Source organism: Haliotis rubra, unplaced genomic scaffold, assembly GCF_003918875.1.
Source record: "Haliotis rubra isolate DU_JTF1 unplaced genomic scaffold, ASM391887v1 Scf168, whole genome shotgun sequence".
In the NCBI taxonomy this organism is placed as follows: Eukaryota; Metazoa; Mollusca; class Gastropoda; order Lepetellida; family Haliotidae; genus Haliotis; species Haliotis rubra.
This window is the reverse complement of record NW_025765647.1, coordinates 1,228,375-1,256,034: the sequence shown is the minus strand read 5'-3', so window position 1 is coordinate 1,256,034 and position 27,660 is coordinate 1,228,375. Positions and strand designations below refer to the sequence as shown.

Sequence of the window (27,660 nt, the reverse complement as noted above, 5' to 3'; positions counted from 1 at the left end):
CTGCTTACTACTACCCTACAGACTATGATTTTCCCTGTCAACTGCTTAGTACTACCCTACTCACTATCATCTACCCTGTCACATGCCCACCATCACCCTTTATACTGTCATCTGCCTTGTCACCTGCTTTCTACTACCCTACACGCTATCATCTACCCTGTCACCTGCTTACTTCTACCCTGTGCTCTATCATCTACCTTGTCACCTGCCTACTACTACCCTACAAAATATCATTTCCCCTGTCACCTGCTTAGAACTAACCTACACGGTATCATCTACCCTGTCACCTGCCTACCACTACCCTACACACTATCATCTACCTTGTCACCTGCTTACCAATACCCTACAGACTATCATCTATACAGTCACCGGCCTACCACAGTGTCCAATTCGGTGATGGTCAGAATGACCTCATCACGCCTTTTACCACCACGGATCTTATTGCCAGGTTAAACGGGTTGTATATATGTCGGCCTACATGGGAACGATGTGTGAAACCCATTTCTGGTGTCCCCTGATGTTATACTGTTGGAATATTGCAAAAAGCGGCAACTACCATACACTACCATCTACCCAGTCACCTGCAGCCTACCACTACCCATACACTGCCATCTACTCAGTCACCTGCCTAACACTATCCATACACTGCCATCTACCCAGTCACCTGCCAACCACTACCCATACACTGCCATCTACCCAGACACCAGCCCACCACTACCCATACACTGCCATGTACCCAGATACATGCCTACCACTACCCATACACTACCATGTACCCAGTCACCTGCCCACCACTACCCATACACTGCCACGTACCCAGTCACTTGGCTACCACTACCCATACACTACCATGTACCCAGTCACCTGCCCACCACTACCCATACCCTGTCATGTACCCAGTCACCTGCCCACCACTACCCATACACCGTCATCTACCCAGTCACCTGCCTACCACTACCCACACACTGCCATCTACCCCAGTCAGCTGCCTACCACTACCCATACACTGCCATCTACCCAGTCACCTGCCCACCACTACCCATGCACTGCCATCTACCCAGACAACTGCATTCCACTACCCATACACTGCCATCCACCCAGTCACATACCCACCACTACCATACACTGCCATGTACCCAGTCACTTGCGCACCACTACCCATACACTGCCATCTACCCAGTCACCTGCCTACCACTACCCATACACTGCCATCTACCCAGTCACCTGCCTACCACTACCCATACTCTGCCATGTACCCAGTAACCTGCCTACCACTACCCATACACTGCCATCTACCCAGTCACCTGCCCTCCACTACCCATACCCTGCCATGTACCCAGTCACCTACCCACCACTACCCATACACTGCCATGTACCCAATCACCTGCCTACCACTACCCATACCCTGCCATGTACCCAGTCACCTGCCAAACCTCTACCCATACCCTGCCATGTACCCAGTCACCTACCCACCACTACCCTTACACTACCATGTACCCAGTCACCTGCCCACCTCTACCCATACACTGCCATGTACCCAGTCACCTGCCTACCACTACCCATACACTGCCATGTACCCAGTCACCTGCCTCCAACTACCCATACACTGCCATGTACCAAGTCACCTGCCTACCACTACCCATACACTGCCGTCTACCCAGTCACCTGCCCACCACTACCCATACACTGCCATCTACCCTGTCACCTCCCCATCACTACCCATACACTGCCATCTACCCAGTCACCTGCCAACCACTACACATACACTGCCATGTACCCAACGACCAGCCCAACACTACCCATACACTGCCATCTACCCAGACACCTGCCCACCACTACCCAGTCACCTACCATCTACCAAGTCACCTGCCCACGAGTACCCATACACTGCCATGTACCCAGATACATGCTTACCACTACCCATACACTGCAACGTACCCAGTCACTTGACTACCACTACCCATTCACTGTCATCTACTCAGTCACCTGCCAACCACTGCCCATACACTGCCACGTACCCAGTCACTTGACTACCACTACCCATACACTACCATGTACCCAGTCACCGGCCTACCACTACCCATACACTCCCATGTACCAGTCACCTGCCCACCACTACAAATAGACTACCATGTACCTAGTCACCTGCACACCACTACACAAACACTACCATGTACCCAGTCACCTGTCCACCACCTGCCATACACTGCCATCTACCCTGTCACCTACCCACCACTACCCTTACACTACCATGTACACAGTCACCTGCCCACCTCTACCTATACACTGCCATGTACCCAGTCACCTGCCTACCACTACCCATACACTGTCATGTACCCAGTCACCTGCCTCCAACTACCCATACACTGCCATGTACCAAGTCACCTGCCTACCACTACCCATACACTGCCGTCTACCCAGTCACCTGCCCCCCACTACCCATACACTACCATGTACCTAGTCACCTGCCCACCTCTACCCATACACTACCATGTACCCAGACACCAGCCCACCACTACCCATACACTGCCATCTACACAGCCACCTGCCCACCACTACCCATACACTGCCATCTACCCAGATACATGCTTACCACTACCCATACACTACCATGTACCCAGTCACCTGCCCACCACTACCCATACATTGCCATGTACCCAGTCAACTGCCTACCAGTACCCATACACTGCCATGTACCCAGTCACCTGCCTACCACTACCCATACACTGCCATGTACCAAGTCAACTGCCTACCACTACTCATACACTACCATGTACCCAGTCACCTGCCTACCAGTACCCATACACTGCCATCTACCCAGTCACCTGCCCACCACTACCCATACACTCCCATCAACCCAGTTACCTGCCTACCACTACCCATACACCGACATGTACCCAGTCACCTGCCTACCACTACCCATACACTGCCATCTACCCAGTCAACTGGCCACCACTACCCATACACTGCCATCTACCCAGTCACCTGCCCACCACTACCCATACACTACCATCTACCCAGTCAACTGCCCACCACTACCCATACACTGCCATCTACTCAGTCACCTGCCCACCACTACCCATACACTACACTCTACCCTGTCACCTGCCCACCTCTACCCATACAATGCAATCTACCCAGTCACCTACCCACCACTACCCATACACTACACCCAGTCACCTGCCCACCACTACCCATACACTACACCTCACACCTGCCCACCACTACCCATACACTACAACACCCCTACCCAGTCACCTGCCCACCACTACCCATACACTACAATCCACCCAGTCACCTGCCCACCACTACCCATACACCTACAGTCACCTGCCTACCACTACCCATACACTGCCATCTACCCAGTCACCTGCCTACCACTATACACTGCCATCTACCCAGTCACCTGCCCACCACTACCCATGCACTACACCTACCCAGTCACCTGCCAACCACTACCCATACACTGCCATGTACCCAGTCACCTGCCCACCACTACCCATACACTGCCATGTACCCAGTCACCTGCCCACCACTACCCATACACTGCCATGTCCCCAGTCACCTGCCCACCACTACCCATACACTGCCATCTACCCAGTCACCTGCCCACCACTACCCATACACTACCATCTACCCAGTCACCTGCCAACCACTACCCATACACTGCCATGTACCCAGTCACCTGCCCACCACTACCCATACACTACCATGTCCCCAGTCACCTGCCAACCACTACCCATACACTGCCATCTACACTGTCACCTGCCCACCACTTCCCGTACAGTGCCATGTCCCCAGTCACCTGCCCACCACTACCCATACACTGCCATCTACCCAGTCACCTGCCCACCACTACCCATACACTACAATCTACCCAGTCACCTGCCAACCACTACCCATACACTGCCATGTACCCAGTCACCTGCCCACCACTACCCATACACTACCATGTCCCCAGTCACCTGCCCACCACTACCCATACACTGCCATCTACACTGTCACCTGCCCACCACTTCCCGTACAGTGCCATGTCCCCAGTCACCTGCCTACCACTACCCATACACTACCATGTCCCCAGTCACCTGCCTACCACTACCCATACACTGCCGTCTACCCAGTCACCTGCCTACCACTACCCATACACTGCCATGTACCCATTCACCTGCCTAACACTACCCATACACTGCCTTGTCCCTAGTCACCTGCCTACGACTACCCATACACTGCCATCTACCCATTCACCTGCCTACCACTACCCATACAGTACCATGTACCCAGTCACCTGCCCCCCACTACCCATACACTACCATGTAGTCAGTCACTTGCCCACCACTACCCATACACTGCCATGTACCCATTCACCTGCCTACCACTACCCATACACTGCCATCTACCCAGTCACCTGCCCAACACTACCCATACACTGCCATCTACCCAGACACCCGTCCACCACTTCCCATACACTGCCATCTGCCCAGTCACCTGCCCAACACTACCCATACACTGCCATCTACCCAGTCAGCTGCCCACCACTACCCATACATTGCCATCTACCCAGTCACCTGCCCACCACTACCCATACACTGCCATCTACCCAGTCACCTCCCCACCCCTACCCATACACTGCCATCTACCCAGTCAACTGCCCACCTCTACCCATACACTACCCCGGCACCTGTCTAACACTACCCATACACTGCCATGTACCCAGTCACCTGCCTACCACTATCCATACACTGCCATCTACCCCGGCACCTGCCTACTACTACCCTACACACTATCATAGCCCCAGTAATCTACTTTCAACGCCTCCAATATAGTGGGCTAGCGTTGCGTCAGGCTATATTGTCTGTGATCAGGAGAATAAAGGCCGGTATTTCCTGTGTGACACTTCCTTGTGTCCAAATATCACCTATACAGTTAGGTTCTGTCGACAGCGTTTCCGTGGGCTGCACAGTGAATTCACATGCATACTGTGTCGTAGTTCGTGACATTTTACCCACCAATCCCTGACCCCATGGCCATCTACCCCGACACCTGATATCACTACCCCATACTCTTTCATCTACCCATCCAACGACTAATACCTCACGCACTATCATCTACCCATCCACCTCCTACTACCCGACACACTACCATCTACCCCGACACCTGATATCACTACCCCATACTCTTTCATCTACCCATCCAACGACTAATACCTCACACACTATCATCTACCCATCCACCTCCTACTACCCGACACACCTGATATCACTACCCCATACTCTTTCATCTACCCATCCAACGACTAATACCCCACACACTATCATCTACCCATCCACCTCCTACTACCCGACACACTACCATCTACCCCGACACCTGATATCACTACCCCATACTCTTTCATCTACCCATCCAACGACTAATACCCCCCACACTATCATCTAACCATCCACCTCCTACTACCCGACATTCTACCATCTACCCAGTCACCTTCTTGCTACCATTCCTACACTATCATCTCTCTCACAAACCCACCGAACGTCCCAGTGATGCTTCTGACATACCCCGCTCCCCGACCCCCACAATATACACATGATCATCCAATCAGTCACAGTCACGCACACACACACGCACTCACACACACGCACGCACGCACCCACGCACGCACGCATACATGCATCTACCTATATAACCCCCTTGTGTGTTAGTATGTTACTATGGAAACCACCTCTTTGTCAACGAATAGAATAAAGACGACAATGTATACGTAGCCCAATGGCACTGTTTGGTCTATAAATATTGACATATATTTTCATACAGTTGATGAGGTATTGTCCGACGATGGAAAAGTAGACTTTTGCATTAATCCTTAATAAGGCTGTACTTTCATGTCTGTTTTCATGGGAACTGCGTTTGTTCCTGTAAAGATGCAAACAGCTTCTGTTCTCAGAACCCTCCGAAAGAAGCGGAAATTACCATTTTGTCCACAGAAAGATTAAACGCAAACAAATGTCTTATCTCCTTTGATTCGCTCTGGTTCTCAATCACAAGTTGTAGTGTCAAGCTTTAAGGCTTTGAGACATAGTTTCAAAAATGTGAAAAAAGTGCATGCAAAATTGTCTCAATTGACATTTTCTTTACACATTGAATAATTCAAGGGTGAATGGGGAAATCATGGCAATTATTCCTCTTAAATGTAACGGTAAGGTTCACTGCAACTAGAGGTTGTTGTACCCGTGAAGGTCTGGGTTAGATTTGGCCTTCAGTAACCCATGCTTGTTGTAAGAGGCGACTAACGGGATCGGGTGGTCAGGCTCGCTGGCTTGGTTGACACATGTCATAGGTTCCCAATTGCGCAGATCGATGCTCATGCTATTGATCACTGGATTGTCTGGTCCAGACTCGATTATTTACAGACCGCCGCCATATAACTGGAATATTGCTGAGTGCGGCGTAAAACTCAACTCGTTAACTCAGAGGTTGTTGTAAGAGGCGCCTACAGTAGTTGGCCATAAGTGAGTCATCATTTGCGAAATGTCCATAGACTTGCATGTTAATTAACTGTTGCAAGAATAATGTTCATGAATTTACTTTCGGTACAATGGATCGGACGGTAAGGCAACGTGATTTGATAATCGGGTAGATCGATGTTCGTGATGTCAGTCACTGGATTGTCTGATCCAGATCGATTCATACAGCTGGAATATTGCTGAGCGAGGTATTAAACAACCAATTTTAACATGCCCTTTGCAAATCCAATGAACTAGTGCCTAGCAAACTAGGTGCAGCGTCGAATTTAGAAGCTGTTAGGTGATTAGAAAAATGAAATTAATTTTAACAAACCCAATAAAGGAAACTAACACTCGTGACAAAGACAGAAAGGTATGTTCAGTCTCGGTTGACTTGGTTGACTTAGTGCGGCGTTAAACAGCCAACCAACCCACCAACCAACCAACCATCAATCAATCAAACTCTCATGCATCATTAATTGGAAATAGTATCAGTGTTCAAATTTATGGTGTGTATTTTGATGAAAGATTAACATGGTCACACCATATCACAAATTTCTATAACATGTACCAAGATCATCAAATTGTCTATTAAAGTGTATTTCAAAAACGAAGTGGGTGGTGATAAGTCAGCTATGTTTCAACTATGCTTTACAAGGAAGAGCTCTTATCCAGACTTGACTAAATTTGCTATGTCTAAATGTCATCTAAATGCCAATAAGCTTGGCCGTATTCAGTCTAAAGCTTTGAAAATATCCACGGGAGTCTATGCATCGACACCAACCTCAGCGCTTCAAGCTGAGTGTTCAGAAATGCCTCTTCACCTTTGAAGACAACAGGTAACCTTGAAAAATTTCTTAAAAATGAAAACTAAGAGCAAAAACCATGCAGTCACTGAGATTGTTAATGACTGTGTCCAATGCTTCAAATATGACTAGTCCCCAGGCAAACCTCAGATTGGTTTGAATACACAGAGATTAGCTGTTCAATATATGTTTTGCACATGTAATCCAGTTGATCCTTCTGCTCCTCCTGTCACACCCCAGTGGCTTCTACTGAAGCTGACTGAGTTCCGAACTTTTATTGTGAACAGGAAAATGAATAAAGACATAACAAAAGTAATAACCCAAGACTTTCTGACTGAATATTATCATAATTTCACATATATACACTGGTGCATCAAAAGAACTATCTAATGATCTTACTGCTGATGCTTTTTGGATACCTGATTTCTCGGTCGCTAAGATGTTCAGACTCACAGATTATCTTGCGGTTTTTACAGCTGAACATTTGTCCATTTTGCAAGCCTTGAGATGGGTAGATGGACATGAAGCAATTATCTTTACAAATTCCATGGCATCAATTAATGCTATAGAAGCTGGTTCGAATGGATCCAGATGTGACTTTGTTTATGAGATATTAAAGTTGGATGCATTTCTAAACACGAAGTACATTGCATGTGATATTGTTTGGGTCCCAGCACATGTTGGAATACATGAGAGTGAGATCGCAGATAATTTGGCCAAATCCGGATTACAATGTCCTGAAGTTTATTTATTACAATTTCAAAACTATTTTATCGAAATCTGTTACAAGGAATTGCCAACGGTTGTGGGATGTTGGTACTACCAGCCGACATATGTACGCATTTAGAACATCTTTAAAATCTGGACTTAAAATCCGTCGTGAAAAAAGGTGTGATGTTATTCTTGGACCCTTTGGTTGGAGTTGAGTTGGGTTGGGTTTCATGTCGCATCGGCATTACCTCAGCCATTATCTCAGCCATATAGCGACGAGACCTGGACACTTTGGGCTGAATGCCTATAGGAGTATCGGTCCCTTCCAAATGTGGCCATTGCAATTTGGATACGCCTGAAAATAGTGAACATTACCAAATTAAATGTCCTGAACATAACAGCATAAGTAAAAATCTCAGAGGTACGGTACTTGAAGTTGCTGATATAACTGTTTTGGGACCCAATATCATATATGAATCCATGCAACGGGCGGTTCTAGACTTTGTCTCATTATCTGGAAAATATGATGTTATTTATACAGGCTCTCAAATGGCTTAGACAGATTCTTTTTTCCTTTTTTGTGAATTTAAATCAGTTTTACGCTCTGTACTATGGACCTACTCTTTTTTTATTAGATGAGTATTATATATTTCATATTTTATTTGTATGTCTTTTCTATGTCCCCATCATTAATGATATATGTATATAAGTATCCAAATGAATATGTTAATGCTTACGGCTCCTTAATGTTATCTAAACGATTCTTTTTGGCGATTACCCGTGAAGGTCCGGGTTAGAATATTGATCTTCAGTAACCCATGCTCGTCGTAAGAGGCGACTAACGGGATCGGGTGGTCGGGCTCACTGACTTGGTTGAAACATGTCATTGGTTCCCAATTGCGTAGATCGATGCTCATGCTGTTGATCCCTGGATTGTCTGATCGAGAGCCGATTATTTACAGACCGCCGCCATATAGCTGGAATATTGCTGAGTGCAGCGTAAAACTAAATTCATTCACTCACTCACGTTTTGGCGATAAAATACCTTTATTATGATTTATATTAAGTTAAAGGCACTATATCACACCACACTTCTCTAAAAATAAATAATGTATTTCCCTCAATAATACTATCAGCCCTCAGGGAAGCTACCATATAATTATTCCAATATTTATATCAATATTAAAGTTCAAATTAATTAATGCAACGTTGCAGTAAATCGTCCCTCTGCCGGTCGAACATTATTTCAAGCGAACCCCATAGAGCTATATCCCTTGGAGCGCTCTTTATGAATATCCTACGCACAACTTGTGATTGAAACGAGTTATGCAAACACCGTCAACACTGCGTGCGACAGTTTTCGATGTACGGAGCAATTGTTTACATTCCATATATGGCAAGCGTTTTCTATTTGGAAGCTGTTCGCCTCGAATTTCAATTATCGATTTCAGGCAAGTCGTAAGGCATAATAAGTCTTTTATTGCATCAATAGGAAACTAAAGTGAGTGCATATGCCCCAAAATCTATAATATTGTCCAAAATATTGTCGGAAATGTGTGACATTGTGCCTTTCACTCTCCTACCCAGAATTCCATGCGGCAAGCCAGCATAGTACCTCTGCCACAGGCCAGAAAAATGTGACGATTCGTCACATCTTGCAATGTCCATTCAATATAATGTACAGATTTCTTTTACTCTTTTCTTTTTGACGAGTCTACACATCTAACTAAACATCTTTAATAGAATGGTTTAGTTTCACTGAGAAAATATCCAAAAATTTGTAACACTATTTCTATTTGCGTAGCGATCCTTTGTTTACATAGGTTGTACGGCTCCACGTGCTGTCATCGAAGCCGACGGAAAGCAAACGATGCAGCCAGTTTGATATCTAATATGTATTGTCATAGACCTAACTGTCGCAGTTGTGGAAGAATATATATGTAACAATGTAAAACATTATGAAGAGAGCGCCGTAAAGCTTTCGTGAGTCCAGTCTCTTCTTATTATGAATATGCGCGTTTGATTACAAACAAGAGAAAAGTCCGGTCACGTGATATGCAAATTAGCCTGTGGCAGTGTTGTTATGTTAAGTCATCGCTGTGCCGGAGTGTGTGTGCCTTTAAGTTCATGCGTTGGGCGCAAATAGTGCCTCTAATTGGCCCACGTCACCCTAAAACTGAAACACCACCGCCACTTCCTGAAAGGAGCATGGAGATACGGCAGAAAAGGTACAGTGACTGGAAATATAATGAAAAAGGACAAAATTCTGTTGTGTGGCATATTACAGATGGAATCGTAGAGAGAAAAGCATGAGTGTTTAATCGATGTAATGCACAGTACACATTCAATCTTTTCACCCACTGGTAGTCACATGTCTTGGAAGTACAAACGCCCCTCTAGCATTTCAAGTGCACAATTATTTCCCAGCAAAATCTATAAAACGAATGAAACATGATGAAAGTGATGTATGTATTATTCACCAACTATGTTAAGATAAATAGTTGCATGAAACGTAGGATTTATTAATCAATACATTTCTCTACCAGCGTGGCCTTGTGTGTTGGGTTTTGCCAAGTGAATCCATTATATTTGTTTGATTGTTTTTTCATTTCGACGAAACATACAGGGATAAACAGACAATCTGCCGTTAGATATTTCTTTTAACGATTTTACAAGGGAAAATCAATATCACCCTGAAAGCATTAAAGTTGGAGCATCTTGCCACGACCAAACTATTAATCATACATGTGTCGTCAGCAGCAGCAGCAGCAGAAGTCGCGGCAGCAGCAGCAGTAAGTCATTTTCAACTTCATTTCAAATCATAATTCTCAAACGTCATGTTAATATTATAGTTTATGTAGCGTCCGTATAACCTGTATCTGTGTTAAAAATGTTTAATGCCTATTGCTGGTGTTCCCAGAAACATATATTGCCGGAATATTGCTAAAAGGCGCGTAAAACCGTACTTACTCATGTATGCCGACAAAATTGGTTTTGAAGCCTTTCATTGTGTTACCACCTTCTTGTTCTTTTGGACAACGTCTTTCTAGACAGTGGAATGTTGGGGGTGGGGTGGGGATGGGTTGGAGATGTGTGTGTGTGTGTGTGTGTATGTGTGTGTGTGTGACGTTAACAGACGTTAAATGCTGGCACTTGTTGTTGCCATGCCTGCACTCGGCATAAAGGGAATAAAGCAAGGGTTTGTTATCACGGGATTAGCGGGCTCTGCAAGACCTGACTATGCCTTTTTAGTTCTTGTTCTTTAGTTTAGTTTAGTTTTTAGTTAGTTGTTGTTCTTGTTCTTGTTGTTGTTGTTCAACGCCACACTCAGCAAAACGTCAGCTATATATCGGTGGTCTGTAAATAATCGAGTCTGTATCAGACGAACCAGTAACATCAAGAGCCTCAAATCTATACAATCTCGTACGATGACATGTGTTAACCAAGTCAGTTAACCTGACCACACGATTCCCGTTCGTCGCCTTTTACGACGAGCATGGGTTACTGAAGACCAACTGTGACCCGGATCTTCACGGATGACGTATATGTAGCAATGCGAGTGCAATGAGTACTTTGATCTCGAATGCGACATTGAAACAGATTTCCTCACAGATTCTCCTTACCACTGTGGTACTCGCTTCGGTACATTCATGAAATGTTTTACGCATCCCAGTGTGTGATACTTCAGTACTCTTGGACAAAATCGTCTTATAAAACTCGCTTACTTTTGTATGATAATTCTCACAGCAAGTTCACAGATTTCCAGATGGGTACCCTCCAGCTCAAAACGTGATCGTATACACTTGTTATGGAGTGTGGTGCCACACGGCTTAGCAACATATTGGTTCAGTGAGTGAGTGAGTTGAGTTTTACGCCGCACTCAGCAATATTCCAGCTGTATGGCGGCGGTCTGTAAATAATCGAGTCTGGACCAGACAATCCAGTGATCAACAACATGAGCATCGATCTACGCAACTGGGAACCGATGACATGTGTCAACCAAGTCAGCGAGCCTGACCACCCGATCCCGTTAGTTGCCTCTTACAACAAACATGGGTTACCGAAGATCAATTCTAACCCGGACCTTCACGCGTAATCTTGATTCAGATTTACGGAACTTGCCCAATTACAAGACGAACATTATAAGGAGTTGCTGATTGTATTTAGGGACGCATCCAGGAAAACCCTATCTCTATATAACAGAACCCGATCACATTATTCCTTTCACCACGAATAGGTGCACAATTGCGTCATGCAGTATACACTTACTCCCTGTTCTCGTTTTAACTGTTCCGACAAGAACAACAATCTGGGAAAAAACACATCAACCACTAAAAGTAAATCAATATAAAAAAAGGAAAATAAACAGCGTTCTGTCGATACAGTTTCTACACAAATTGATCATCATATTTTGGATCTGATGGATGGACAATGTCAAATCGATATGATGTAAAAACAAACTTCGTGATAAATATATATGCATACACCTTCGGGGAAGTTATGGAAGTGAAGTACGCACTTGGCGTTGGGAAGTTTGAAAGATTTTTCACGGATGAGTTCAATCCGATACAGTACTCTATTTTCACTTGCACCAAAGGCTCTTCTGGTGAAACATCGACTTGCATGTGTATGTGACTGCTGCTACGGGTGGAGCAGGATACGCTAACGTTTCGTGAAACACCTGGTGTCATTACTATTTTACGATATGAAAATGTTTTGTTGCTTTTGTTTACGTATTCATGGCACTTCGTGAGACCTTAGTACTTCCGGTGACAAACAACGTTTCATACCTTTCCGAATGATCTCATTGTTGTTAGCTGACAGTAAGGAACCGATAATCCTTGTAGGAATATAAAAAATCCGATCTAACCATCCCCAAATTAGGCAACTGCGACTGTCAAAAGCTGTGACAGCCAAGCATGGTTGTACACTTGGTTCGGTCTAGTAAAGTCATATTTGGCGGTCGCGCAATTTGGAACCAGAACTGGTTCTTGAATATACGCTTGCCACCGGAAATCTGGTACCGGTAGTAAGCTGGGCGCCGTCTCGCATATCGCAAAACCCTGGAAGCAGCTTTGTACCGGAAGTAGCGCCTCGCGAGACTTACAGGCCCTATTCTCCACCTGGTATACAGAAGATTTTGAGTAAGGTCAAACGTCCCTTTTAGCAATAAATACTCAGCGTGAAGATCCGAGTTAGAACTGGTCTTCAGTAACCCATGCTTGTCGTAAGAGGCGACTAACGGGATCGGGTGGTCAGGCTCGCTGACTCTGTTAACACATGTCATCGTATCCCAGTTGCGTAGATCGAAACTCATGCTGTTGATCACAGGATTGTCTGCTCCAAACTCGATTATTTACAGACCGCCGCTATATAGTTGGAATATTGCCAAGCTCGCTGACTTGGTTGACACATGCCATCATATCCCAATGGTCTAAATCGACTGTCTGGTCCAGACTCGATTATTTTAAGACATGTAGCTGGAATATTGCTGAATGCGTCGTTAAACTAACAAACAAACAAATGCACTCTGAGAATACAAGAAGGATAATCACTCACTATTGTCTCAAGATTATCAATAGAAACCAGTCACCAGTTATTACTCAACATCCCATTTTGCAGTCCCAAGTTTTTCCCGACCTCCAGACTGTTCACTATGGAAAGTACCTTTCTCTCAGATTCTTTTAGTCAAGATTAAGGACGCACTTCAAGGACAATACAATTACTTTTGCCAATTGATTCAAGCACTTAGTATGTACATTCTGTGTGTGTATTCTCTACAGCGTCTGGCAACAAGCAAACATTTATTTTATACAAACTATTTGAGTGCCTTGTGCAACCGGTAGAGCAAGACATGCTTAACACTTGGTTTCCATCATCCCTTCATGTGGTTTTATCGCTACTTTGTGTTTTAACCAAACTGAATCAACTGAGTGGTTGATTTGGTGCAGGCCAAGGTCCCCGAATTTCATCAAAAGCTCGGTAAAGGTCTCGTAATGTAGAAAGTTTGATTGACAAGCCCAATTAATGTCACTCACTGTCAAACACTTCAGTTCCCAATATATTGCAATACATACATACATACTAACATTTGTATAGCGCCGATGTCCAGCTCAGCTCAGCTGCTCAAAGGCGCTTTGTTTTTCCCTCGTTCACTGGATGTCAATCTAACGGCACATCGTATTGTCAGTCTCAACTCCCTGGGGAGCATACAACTCTTGCATCCACTAGGCACACCGAGTTAGTGTGGCATTCTCATCCTTACGAGGTACCCATTCACAGCAGGGTGGACTGGAACACATAGTCACAGTACTTTGTCCAAGTTTACTGCACGTTGCTGTACCCGCAACTGGGTGTTTGCACGTATTCATGTGGCCACCATCTGGTCATATACCAACGTATTCGTGGGTTCTTTTAAGTGCACAGGGTTGTGTACTGTACACTAGGGGTTGTGACAACACTGAAAGAGTCTGCACACAAAGCTGACTCCAAGGTTTTTACACCCGGTCACAGGTGGGCTCGATCCCGTCACCTCAAGCTCGCTGGATCACTAGCCTGGCGCTTTAGCCAGTTCGCCCACCGCTATAAGGATACCTGAATCTTAATATAGCTGCCCTTACAACCACTACTGCTTCAACTGCAACAGCTATTGCTACATCTTCTGTCAATATTACCACAAATACTACTACGACAGCTACCACCACTACTACAGCTGCTGCTGTTGCTACTATTATTACTACTACTACCTCAACTACTGCTGCTAATACTGCAAGAATAATTACCACATCTGCTGTCAGTATTACTTCTACTACTGTTACACATACACATATCATTACTACCACTCCCACTACTACTACCACTACTACAGCAGCTACTACTACTATTACTGCTTCGACTACTGCAACTACCCTTACAATTACTACTGCCACAACTATTACTATATATGCTGTCACTATTACCACACCTACTGTCACAAATACAAATACTACTACAACTACTGCTACTACTACAACTACTACTACTACTGCTGCTACTGCTACTACTACTACTACTACTACAACTACTACTTCTTATACTAATACTGCTACTGCTACTGTTACTGCTACTACTACTACTAGTAGTAGTACTACTAGTACTACTGCCACTACTACTACTACCTCTACTACTACTACCACTACTACTACTACTACCACTACTTCTACTACTACTACTACTACTACTACAACAACTACTACTACTACTAGTACTACTTATCACCACTATATTACAACTACTACTTCTTCTAGTTCTTCTGCTGCTGCTGCTACTACTACTATTGATGGGGCGGTGGGGTAGCCTAATGGTTACAGCGTTGACTCGTCACACCGAAGACCCGGGTTCGATTCCCCACATGGGCACAATATGTGAAGCCCATTTCTGGTGTACCCCGAGGTGATATTGCTGGAATATTGCTAAAAGCTTCGTAAAACCCAACTCACTCACTCACTACTAGTGATACCACTACTTTCGGTCGACAGAAGAACTTGAATGATTGTGACAATAACAAAGATACGAGTAAATACTCGCTATTTACATTACAATACACATTGCATTACAATATCGTATACACACAATCGTTGTGTTTGGGAAACACCACAGATGGTCGGTTAACAGAGGCTTACATGATGTTAAATCAACGCCAAGCTATTGAGATCGATGTTCAAAGCACGTTCAATGAGGTCATACATTTTCTCCTTGTTTTTTTCCAGATGCTTGTCGAGCTGTTGGTAGCTGTCATTTTGACAACATCAGGTAACGCACACATGAATCAATCGTGTGTATAACGGGCCACAGTAACCCATGCTTGTCCAGCGAGGCGGCATCAGTGAGTGAGTGGGTGAGTGAGTGAGTGAGTGAGTGGTGGATGGGTTGGTGGGTGAGCGAGTGAGTCTCCCTTTTAACCTCTTCCCTTGTAACGATCTCCCACTATGGATAATTGTGACCCGTCCGATTGTGTTTAATTTGATTTTCGCTTCGAGTGATCCAGACTGAAATATGATGCGTTACTGAAACAATAGCCCAACACACACACAGACACACACGCACACACGCACACACGAACACGCACGTAAACGCACACGCACTTCAGAAATTCACCAACATCACCCGGTTTTTATCAGGTGCAAAAAAGTGGTCCATAACATGAGAAACGGGGTTGTAACTGGGCAACAACTTAAATGTTCTGTCTAGTCAGCTCAGGGACCTGGTTCAATTCCCACGTCATAGGTCATTTCTGATGATCGTTAGTGGAAGCATTAATGAAACGCTCGAAAATGTCAAGAGCTCATGAGACAGGAATATTTTAGAATCAACATCTAGATGATGATAACTTTAATAAAACCCTATCAAATCGACATTGGAAACAATTCACAGACTCATTTGTGACATAATTGCATATTGTTTTAAATTCCAGTTGACTCTATGAAAACTCAGAAGGGGAGAAACTTCCTTCTTCCATTCTTGGACACAACTGGATCAGCACGTTTGATGTTCATAACGGACAAACCGACGGAAATAAACATAAACATAATGCCCTATGCAGCCAGAGCTGTCTTTCTACAAGCAAACCAAGTCCATAACGAGTCCGTCAATGTAAACGATGTTGGGTACACTGGATTTGCCTCGATGTCCAGTCAGCGTAAAGCAGTGGTCATCAACGCCACCGAAGACGTGTACCTGTATGTGTTCTTCACTGACGCCACCGGTGTCAACGACGTTGGAGGTTACATGGCCATCCCCACCGGCGTTCTCACATCCAGTTACATTGCAGTTACTTACAACAGGAACGACGTCAGTCCATACAACAACTTCATTCTGGTGGCAGCTGTTGAAGACAACACCACAGTAACGATGAACGTCAAGCGTGGTGATATGTGTCTGTCTGCGAATACATCGGACGGAGACGTCGTCGTCATCACCCTCAACAGAAACAACGTATTCGGATTCATGTGCAGAGATGACGTTACAGGTACCGTTATCATTAGTGACAAAAAGGTGGTTGTAGTGTCTGGACATGAATGTGCTATGGTACCCGGGGCAGCGAGCAAGTGCAATTTTCTTGTTGAAATGATGATTCCTGTTGAATGTTTTGGGGAACAGTTTGTCTTCTCTCCCCCCAACATAGTCGGTGGTGCCATCTACAGAATCGTCTCGGCGTACGACAACACGGTGATCACAGACAGCTCTGGTTTTACATCAACCCTAAACGTAGGGGACTTTGAAGACGTTGATCTCAGTACTGCTTCAAAAGCACGTTGTATAGAGACATCTCAACCTTGTGTCGTGGTTGTCATCAACGTTGTTACCTTAACCAACATCGCCAGCGACATGGCAATCGTTCCTTCATTTGACAGGTATTTGAACAACTACACCATCGACATCCTCAACTTCGTGGACGCCTTCAACGGGATGTACATGTCGGTCGTTGATGCCATAACGTCCACCGTCACTGTCAGCGGTTGTAATGCCCAGCTGATGACGTTTAAGGTGGAAATACGGACCCAAACTGACTTCGTCAACATTTCCATACCAAAGGGAGTTATAGTGTATGGTCAGTCCCTTGATGAAAATGATATGGCTAGTTTCCCCCTTGGAATGATCTTTGGTACGTATAGACAATTATGAGACGAATTCTTGTAGTCCTGGTTTAAGAAACACGACTGAATGAGTTAAAATTTAAAGTCACATCGGCAGTATTTCAGCCATATTGTGACTTAAGCAACACGAGTCATGATAATATATGTTTATTGCATTTCACCATGGGAATATTTGTATTGTAAGGTCTGATGTTTTTATGTTTTAATAAGAACTTATCATATCAGATCTAGATCATTGTGTGCATATTGGAGTGGCCTTTGGCTAGTCCTTACAAGATAAACCCGAGATAATTGGTTCAAATCGTAATACGAATATTTGAGTATTATGGATACGAACTGATTTTGCAAATTCACAACTTTGAAAAACCGTGTGTAAAATGGCGATACCCCTGCTTAGTAGAACCATAACAGTTCTTTTCTGAGATTCCTGAATCCATGCATATGCTTTTGTTTTGCAAATTCGTGTATTAGTATTATTCTTGTAAACTAATATATTTATATATGACGGAAGTGTATTAAGAATTATGGTGAATCTTTGAGACAAGAATTTACTGATACACCTGCTGGAGTCAGCAAAATATCTCTGCACGGAATTTTAGTTTACCTAGCAGCATTGTTGTTGGTAAACTAAGCTAAACTGTGTGATATATATGTCTTGATCCCGCTCCAGATAAAGATGAGTGCGCCAGTACCCCCTGCTACAACAACGCAACCTGCGATGACCTTGTCTACAATTACGCATGCATCTGCCAGCCCGGATTTAACGGTTCTCTTTGTGAAATAGGTATGAAGTACCACCGGTAGTGCAGAATACGTTATCTTTTTATCAAACACCCGGTGTCAACAATGATTTCAGTGATCTATTATGATTGTCACCCCTATGTCATCGGGATAAGTCATGTGAGGCAGCTTGGGTTATCTGGGCTAATAACAATCAGATTATATTTGTGCGCTTTGAGCAGGCTATGCAGTCTGAAAAAGCGAGTTATAAATATTATAATTATCATTATTATTATTTCGAATTTAACACCTAATGGAATGTTTCGTCGGATAATCAAGACTGTTCAATTTTAAGTTTTATCAATCAATCTTTATTTTATTTGTAGTGGAGGCCATAGGCCCAGGCTACACTTCAGGATTTCAGAGCGGTACATATGTGCATATATAGTTCAGAAGACAATAAGTTAATTTACAAAATATACAAAAGGAAATATTATATTATTGGCATAGAAGTGAATCTCTAAGGTTCATTGCATTGTGAAATATAAATATAGCTAGGTTTTTTACAATATCTGGATTGCCAGTTGACATAAGCATATTAAACTTATGAATAGTGGGATTCGAAAGTTTTATCTTAAAGGCAAGTTGCTCGTGGGAATGTACTTCCATTTTTCGGCAAATTTTGCGGATGACGGGTGAAGCAGTAGGGCAGTACATGCTTACCCTTTTCTCGAACACCTGGTGTCATAACTGATTTTCAGTGATTTAGTCATACAATTTTCACAGTTATGTTCCCTTTTACACCAAACGGCATTTGTTTCTGAGGATAGTCAAGCCTTAGTTTTATTTTGCACCAACGAGCTTTTGTAAACAACAAACATGCCAACTTATTGTCTAATACGGCGAGCCAGAAGGAAGGCCCAAAATAAAGTCGGTCTTAGGCGTTATCTCTTGGCGAATCCGACAAGCACCTGAATTGAATACACACATATTGATACCACATAATATTCTAATAATCCTGCATTTAAATGTAATGCTATTTCAACGTTTAATTCAACATATAGTTATATCATCACTGTAGCGGACCGCAAATATGTTTCTTGAAATATGACGGTTTGTAGTTCATTTCTCTGTTGACTTTGAAGCAGTCATTGTTGACAGACATGGGCGGCTGTTGATACTGCCCTTGTTACAATAATTGAGTTCAATGCGAAACCAAAATGGTTGCAACGGGGACTGTGCAAGGTTTCAATCTGAACCGAAACAAAACAAAACAAGCGGGGCTTGCGTATGTACTGCTATCAACAAACTACACAAGTAATGCTATTTCAACCCAAAATGACAAATTGGAAATGAGTGTTTTGAAACGTATTATATCATTGATATCCTTGTTGACAGACATCGACGAGTGCTGGAACAGCCCTTGTCAGAATAATGCCACGTGTCATGATGACGTCAATGGATTTCACTGCGAGTGCCTCATGGGCTTCAATGGAACTCTCTGTGAAACAAGTAACTGATAGTCTCCTTTCATTGTTCCATATCCACACATTTGTTTCCGAGATTTCAGTAAGAATGTCCATATGTATTCAATACCCTGTCTCCATCGAATTGATTGTTATGTGGATGAACGTCTCTCGGTTTCAATAAATACCCAATGTATAGAAATGGAAATGAGTGTTTTGAAACGTATGAACACACTGATTACACTGTTTGGCAGCACATAAACACTTAACATGTGCTATCATTGTTGACAGACATGGACGAGTGTTGGAACAACCTTCGTCAGAATAATTGATTTCACTGCGAAGCAAAATTGGTATATTTCACTCAGAGTTTTGACAAAAAGATTTATCTGGACTCATCATTTATGTCTACAACTATAGAATATATACACTTAACATGTGATATCATTGTTGACAGACATAGACGAGTGCTGGAACAGCCCTTGTCAGAATAATGCCACGTGTCATGATGGTGTCAATGGATTTCACTGCGAGTGCCTCATGGGCTTCAATGGAACTCTCTGTGAAACAAGTAACTAAAGATTCTACTTTCATTCTGACACATCCGCAATCTCCAACGCTGCAGTTGTCTCGGAGGAGATTTCAGTAGGAATGGCCACATGTATCCAATGCTATCTCAATCAAATGAATTTATTGTTAATTCGCCGAACGTTTTGAAGCAGCTGTTACTGATCGTTTCTCGGTTTACGGGGTGTGGTTTTACGCCAATATTCCAGCAATATCACGGCTGGGGACACCAGCAATGGACTACATTGTACACGTGTGGGGAATCGAATCCGCGTCTTCATCAATTTTACCCATATGCTACCCCACCGCCCCTCTCAGTTTATGAATATTTTGTATTTTTCCCTTATATTTCTTGCTCATGGTGTTTTGGACTAAACATATTTCAACCATTTGCTAGAGCTGATATTACACAGAGTCTTGTTTCCTTAAAGAGTCCTGTATAGGTTAGGAACGTAGCATAACGTGCTCATTACATTCACATAATGACTATCTTAAGTGATGTTGGAATTGACAGCATGTTTACATCTTCCAGACATAGATGAATGTGTAAGTTCTCCATGTCAAAACAACGCCACCTGCAGGGACGACGTCAACGGACTTATCTGCGACTGCCAGGTTGGTTTTGCCGGAGATATGTGCCAAGAAGGTGAGATGTCTCAAGTCTTGAATTTGTAACCTTGATCAAACACCTTTTCAGCAAGAGATTTGTGACGCTCTTTGAAGTCATCACGGAAAGGGCATGGTCAAGTGTACAGACCCGTGCCAGTTATATTCGGACACTTGACGTAATTTAATTTAGTGTGTTTATTTAGTGTGGCATAAATAATTTTCATGAATTTTAATTTTCGTAAGATCCATGTCAAATTTTGCAAACTTGTGAGGAATCATCTTACCTCCAATCACATAATTTCTGTTTAATTTTCCGTGGCTTATTTATCGAATGGCAATAATTTAATCAACATATGTACAGAGCCGTGAACTCCTTTAACATGGCGGCCTATGGGATTGTGCATTGTGGAACCATACGTAAGTTGATAAATGTGATATCATTAGTTAAATATTGGTCCGAGAATTGCACTGAAATTATGTGCGCAGAGCAGAGATGATTTCAAATTTGCCTGTCAAATCTTACATAGATCCATCCTAAACTCACTTCATGAAAATTATTTATGCTATACTGCAATAACATGCAAGTCTATGGAAATTACGTCAAGTGTCCGAATATAACTGGCACGGGTCTGTATCTCAAAACTGATTTCACATTTCTCACATAGTGTGGTGTTAGGAAACAAGCGAACTGTTTTTAATGAAATTGTATTTGTGACTACCGGAAGAGCAGGACATGCTTACCCTTTCCGCGAACACCTGGTGTCATCACTGACTTCAATGCTCCATTCATAACGTTTTCACTACTACTTTGCCTAGTTTGCTCTATGGTGTCTGTTTCACGGCGTATGCGCGAGACTGATTATTCTCTGACGTTGACGTCAAATATTTACATCGAGATTTACAACGAGTGAACGGTTTGAACCACACATACAGTAACACGTCGTTGGTATATCAGTACATGCATGCTAATATGAATCATACATAGCTGAGAAATTGTAGCCATATAATGCTCTGCTTTAACCATGCTTTACGACGTTCTCTCGTGTCCTCTGCAATCTCCGTCATGACAGAATAGACACTACAGTAGTTATACGCCTTGTTCACAAAAAATAGTAATAATCACCATAAATAATCTGAATCACCACAGTAGGACCGGTACAGGTTGCTGGGGACCTATTCTAAGTGAGGTGAGGTGAAATTGGGTTTAACGTCGTGCTTGAGAATATTTCGCTCATATGACGACGTGCATGCGTGTGTATGTGTATGTGCGGCGGCTTGTACTAGCCCAGACTGAAGCTGGTTTTATAGTGCTAGCCCACTGAGATACCATGCCGCAGTGAAGCATGAATACCCCACTCAGACACATTATACTGACTCCAAGCCGACCAGTCCTTGTTGTACCCATTAATGCCGAGCGCCAGGCAGGGAACAACAAGTACCATGTTTTAACGTCTTTTGGTATGACGCGGTCGGGGATCGAACCCTCGACCTTCCGCTCTCCGGGCGGACGCTCTAACCACTACACCACGGAGGCGGTCCTATTCTAAGTAGTAGCTGCAAGACCTTGAAGAATATGAATAGGGAGTGCAAATGGGGCGTGACCACCCAATCTCCATTTTACGCGTTGTAAACGTAACATATTTTCACTTTCAAGGGAAAGACCTTTTGACTACAATGCGTCAATTTAAGTATTTGACGATCGAGATTAATTACGTCCACGTTTTTTGACGACATGTCTCTGACGTTTGAAAACAAAAAAGAAATCAGCGTAATTCGAGTACTTAAGGACTGTTTATAGAGTACAATGTACGATGTTAGGCACAGTTTTACTAATGATGTTTACAGGTTAAACTGTGCAACGTCTGTGTTACAATAGTTTTATGATCTGTTCATGAAACTGGCTCATGATCTACTGTTGAACTCCTGAGAGTTTCTAGGACTTCAGTCCTGTCCCACAACGAGGCACATGTGATATATGTGGTCTCATCTTAGGCAAGTGAGTTTGTTCAAAATTGCCTCTGTTCACCCAGCAGAAAATGGGTACCCGGTGGGATAAGCCATGTGACTATTAACCTTCTAGCGCTTCACAGGCGTTAATAATAATCCGATTGTGATAGTCACCGCTTTGAGCATTGTCCTTGTGTAGTGGAAGTCAGCAATATACAGATAATCTTGTTATTATTTTTATTGATATTATTAAGACGTAAGTCCCAAAACTTTCAAAGTAAATGTAAATTTACCATATTTTAAACGTAGTATCTTTGTTCTTTTAACTGCCGGCTACATTTTCCTACAATCGCCAGCGGCTGAAGGGATGGTGTAAATCCAGCTAGGGTCCATGCAGGTAGCAAAAGTAATGTTAGTCCCCATGGTTCCTAGTATGGTGATCTACCTTCAGTTGTTGGCGATCTATAGCCCGTGTTTTATATTGTATTGTCCTCTTTAATTGAAATGTTTAAGCTTTGCTCGCCAGTTTTATTCATATCTGTGATTCTCTAGTATTTTTACTGCCCATCGTCGACAGGTTTTAATCTTCAAAACGTTTTCTCTTTATATTATATAAATTGTTTCGTCACGATATGGCTGAGATATTGCCGATGTGACGTTAAATATTAACTCCCTCACTCACTATTATTGTTAAAGTTTATATTTGTGATTCTTCCTGCAGACGTGGACGAGTGTCTAAGCGGACCGTGTAGAAACAACGCCACCTGCCTCGACATGGTCAACGGTTACGTATGCCTCTGCTCACAAGGCTTCAGCGGAGGTCGTTGTGAAACAGGTAAGGTTCCTCATTAATTGTAAAACCAAGGATGATAATTCATTATCTATATACTCTACTATACATTATACTCAGAAATTCCTCATTCCAACCATATTCTTTCTTTGTAATCCAAATGCTTCGAGTGAGTGAGTTAATATTTACGTCCCTTTTAGCAACATTTTAGCAATATCACGGCAATATTTAGCAATATCACCAAAAATGGGTTTCATACATTGTACCCATGTGGGGAATCGAACCCGGGTTCTCGGCGTGACGAGCTAACGCTTAACCGCTAAGCTACCTAATCTAATTCTCTTGTACGTGTTAGACATCGACGAGTGCCTGACAACTACCTGTGAGAATGGCGGGACATGTGAGGATCTACCTGGATACTTTCTGTGTCACTGTGAAGCAGATTTCCACGGAGTTACATGCGAAAACAGTAAGTGTACTTCCATTTCATGGTGGAACAGTCTAAACATAGATGTCGAAATTTCGAAGTCACCTCATTCCTATAATAAGACTCCCATTTACATAATTATAATTAAAGACCTTTTTTCATGAATACAGGATTTCCATCGTTACTCCAATTATTCATTAAAATTTCTGTGAGATTCTTCTCGTGAAAGTGGGAAGACCAGAGGAATTCTGAATAATTTTAGATTTATAATGAAGACATACATACATGAACCACGAAAACACCACAATACAACCGTGGTCAAATATTTTCTCACTCTTTACAAAAACAAAACAAAACAATGGAGTAAAATAATTCCTTTTTGTAGAAAAAAAAACAGTAAACCAAAAGCATTCTTAAGTTTCGTTAGATCTCGCAATTGTTTGTTGAGATCCCATAATGTTTGTTTAGATCCCGTGTATTCAACAAATCCGTTAATCACAAATCACACATAAATTTCAAGAGACGTCAGCTTTGTTGTGTAGATACATCTATATGTTTGTGGGTCCAAGTTCTTACTAGTGGTGGTCCGATTAATTGAAATAATCGAAGATTGGTCGTAGTGACTAAACGACCAAGAAATCGACCATAATTTCTCATAATCGAACACAAACAATTCTGGAACACTTGTTTTCATTAACAATATTTTGCACATGGTTGGTTTTGTCTGTTACATTTCGTAAGCACTACAAGCTTGTTTCAAGTCATGATTGAATTTATCTTAAAGATTCCAAGAAATTTATGTTCCTAACATACTAGTCATCCTTTAGATATGTGAAATTTTGCCAAAACCCCAGAAGAACTACATTTTTCCCCTTATTTTAATGTGCATTAACAAATTTCATAAATGACGCTAACCAATTATTTTCGATGATTGATCGGTAGTAATGAACCAATCATCAATTATGATATTTTAACCAATTCCCAACACTAGTTCTTACATATTCCTTTGCTTTCAAAGACGGCTACAAATACGTCTTCACTCGTCTCATCGACGTCGACAACACTCTGCTGACATCATCGGGGGTAACAATAGTTGCAACACAACTTGCTACCGGTATCCGGTTCGAGACCACATACTCCACCGCGCTAGTTATGTCATCCATTTCGGGTGCAGACCCGGAAACAGACTGTGTATGTACCCGCTACAGCAACGGTACCGAGGAGGCGGTTGACGAAGAAGTTCTGATGAGCAAGATCAAGAACGAACTTCTACTGGACACGTCCATCTTGACCAAGACGGTCAACAAGTATGTCTCAAATGAGGATGACCGTCCTTCGGCCAAAGGTCTGGGGAGTGTGGGATGTGTGATCATTGTCTTCACCATCTTACTGATTGTCGCGCCTGATGTTCTCTATGTGTTGAGGAAACTGGATGACAGCAGGAAAAAACGAAGGAGGGCTTTAACCTAACACACGTCACGCAGACAAGTTTCTCAATGTCCACGTGTGAGTTCTCTGAATGATGCCCTCTCACACTTTAATCACACGAAAACTGCATACACAAATGACACTGCCAGAAATGTCTATGCGCGGTCTGCCTACTTCATCTCCATCCATATACACAACACATGTCAAATGACATTGCCGGGCAAAAAGAAAGTTTACACCTGAAAATTAGATTTGACCAAAAAATAACATTCAAACGTCATTAAAACGTTACGTGACTGAAAACCGTCGCCCAAAATGTTATCTGGTAAAAACTCATCCCTATGAAAGACTATAAAATCGCTACAGCTCTCTTTTTGTTTTTAATTTTCCGGGAATCGAATACCATTTGATCACTTTTAAACATGTATGTCACTTCTTTTGCTCGACAGTTTAGTTTGATATACAGATTATTGATAGTCACACTTTTATCTCCAAGGTTTGTTGAACTGTATATTTGTATTTGTGTTTAAATGTCACCAGAACGGAAGGCACAATTTGAATGAGTAATTATAAACGTTCAGAAATAGTGTGGGATTTCAGTTCCGAAATAATCGCACTGTGGTAAGTACGTTCGTGATAACCCTTTACGTCTATGTTACGTCAATGTATATCGATTATATCAGTAACTGCCAAATAGCCCATCTGTTTACTAAAACAATTCAGCGAACGAATGTTGAAAAACAGGAATTAAACCGCCTCAAAATGACACGGTTCCATTGTGTTTTTGAAAAACGGTTTCATGCTCATATCTGGTTTAGCAGCAATAGTTGAAGACATACGAAGGCTCCATACAAAATTTCAGCAACTCCAGTACAGAGTTTGTCCCAGGTGTTCAAGGAGGGTCGGTACTTTTAAGGTACGATCGAACACCAAGAGTTGATGAAACCTAAAGGCACATATCGTACTATTCATGGTCATCGAATTACATTTGATTCTGTAATATATGCGTCCTCATCACTGAGCATGATCATATTACTCTTTCATCGCGAGTGAGTAGCATTGATAACAATAAGTTGTATGTACCCATGCTTCATCGTTTTCCACCTTGTTCAGATCACTAGCACAACCATGTTGTTATTGCAGTATATTTCAAAACTACTCTTTTCTTTTATTCTATTTTCATCAGATTCGTTATTCGCACCTTATTGAAAGTGCAATGCCAAATTATATAAGGTAAGGTATTCCTTCACTGACCATTAATCATTAATGGGTCACGCCTCTTCATCGTATTGATGTTGTCAGAAGATGATTGAACCTGCTCGTTTGATATGTCAATGTAAATAAATTCTGTTGAGAATTTGGGTGTATTTATTGTAAGCACGCACAATGAGTCCATTCCCCAAACCGGAAGTGCAGCGTACAATACTCTTCACAAAAAGCTGGAATATTGCTAAAAGTGGCGTAAAACTAAACTCACTCACTCACTTCAGACATGTCAATGAGTCATGATGAATCAAGGAGCCATACAATGTCTTGTATTCCCACAAAAGGGACATAGGCGTTCAAATTTTAGGTTTAAATACCATAGTGCATGTGTTACACACAGGGCGTCCGCATGTGACTCCCATCCTTATAATGAACGTTACAAAAGCCGCGAGTGAGTTATACCTTTCAACCGGCACACAGAAAAGGATGGAGAGCGCATTAGTGCATAGAGCGAGACATGTCTGCTCAAATGACTTGAGATTGACACTTCTTCTCCAAGAGCAAGCTTACGTTATCAGATCCCTGACTGGATTGTACTTCTTCATCAACTCCAGTGATCCCTGACTGGGTTGTACTTCTTCATCAACTCCAGTGATCCCTGACTGGGTTGTACTTCTCCATCAACTCCAGTGATCCCTGACTGGGTTGTACTTCACCATCAACTCCAGTGATCCCTGACTGGGTTGTACTTCTCCATCAACTCCAGTGATCCCTGACTGGGTTGTACTTCTCCATCAACTCCAGTGATCCCTGACTGGGTTGTACTTCTCCATCAACTGTAGACTGGTAGA

The 27,660-nt window shown here is 42.9% G+C and overlaps 1 protein-coding gene and 1 long non-coding RNA gene across 3 annotated transcripts; both read left to right on the top strand.

The window, feature by feature from the left end:
- Window positions 1-10,795: 10,795 nt before the first annotated feature.
- On the top strand, window positions 10,796-16,587 carry LOC124272285. Its single transcript, XR_006897293.1, has 3 exons — window positions 10,796-10,806; window positions 15,763-15,805; window positions 16,467-16,587. It is a non-coding gene; the product is annotated as an uncharacterized LOC124272285 (long non-coding RNA).
- Window positions 16,588-16,614: 27 nt separating this feature from the next.
- Window positions 16,615-26,962, top strand: LOC124272284. Of its 2 annotated transcripts, XM_046707455.1 has the most exons (8): window positions 16,615-17,657; window positions 18,320-18,433; window positions 19,768-19,881; window positions 20,293-20,406; window positions 20,935-21,048; window positions 23,680-23,793; window positions 24,104-24,217; window positions 25,194-26,962. In XM_046707455.1, exons 1-8 carry the CDS (start codon window positions 16,679-16,681, stop codon window positions 25,643-25,645), a joined length of 2,115 nt encoding a protein of 704 aa, XP_046563411.1. In that variant the 5' UTR covers window positions 16,615-16,678; the 3' UTR covers window positions 25,646-26,962. The 2 variants fall into 2 exon arrangements, with proteins under 2 accessions (XP_046563411.1, XP_046563412.1); XM_046707456.1 differs by lacking the exon at window positions 20,293-20,406.
- The last annotated feature ends 698 nt before the right edge of the window (window positions 26,963-27,660 follow it).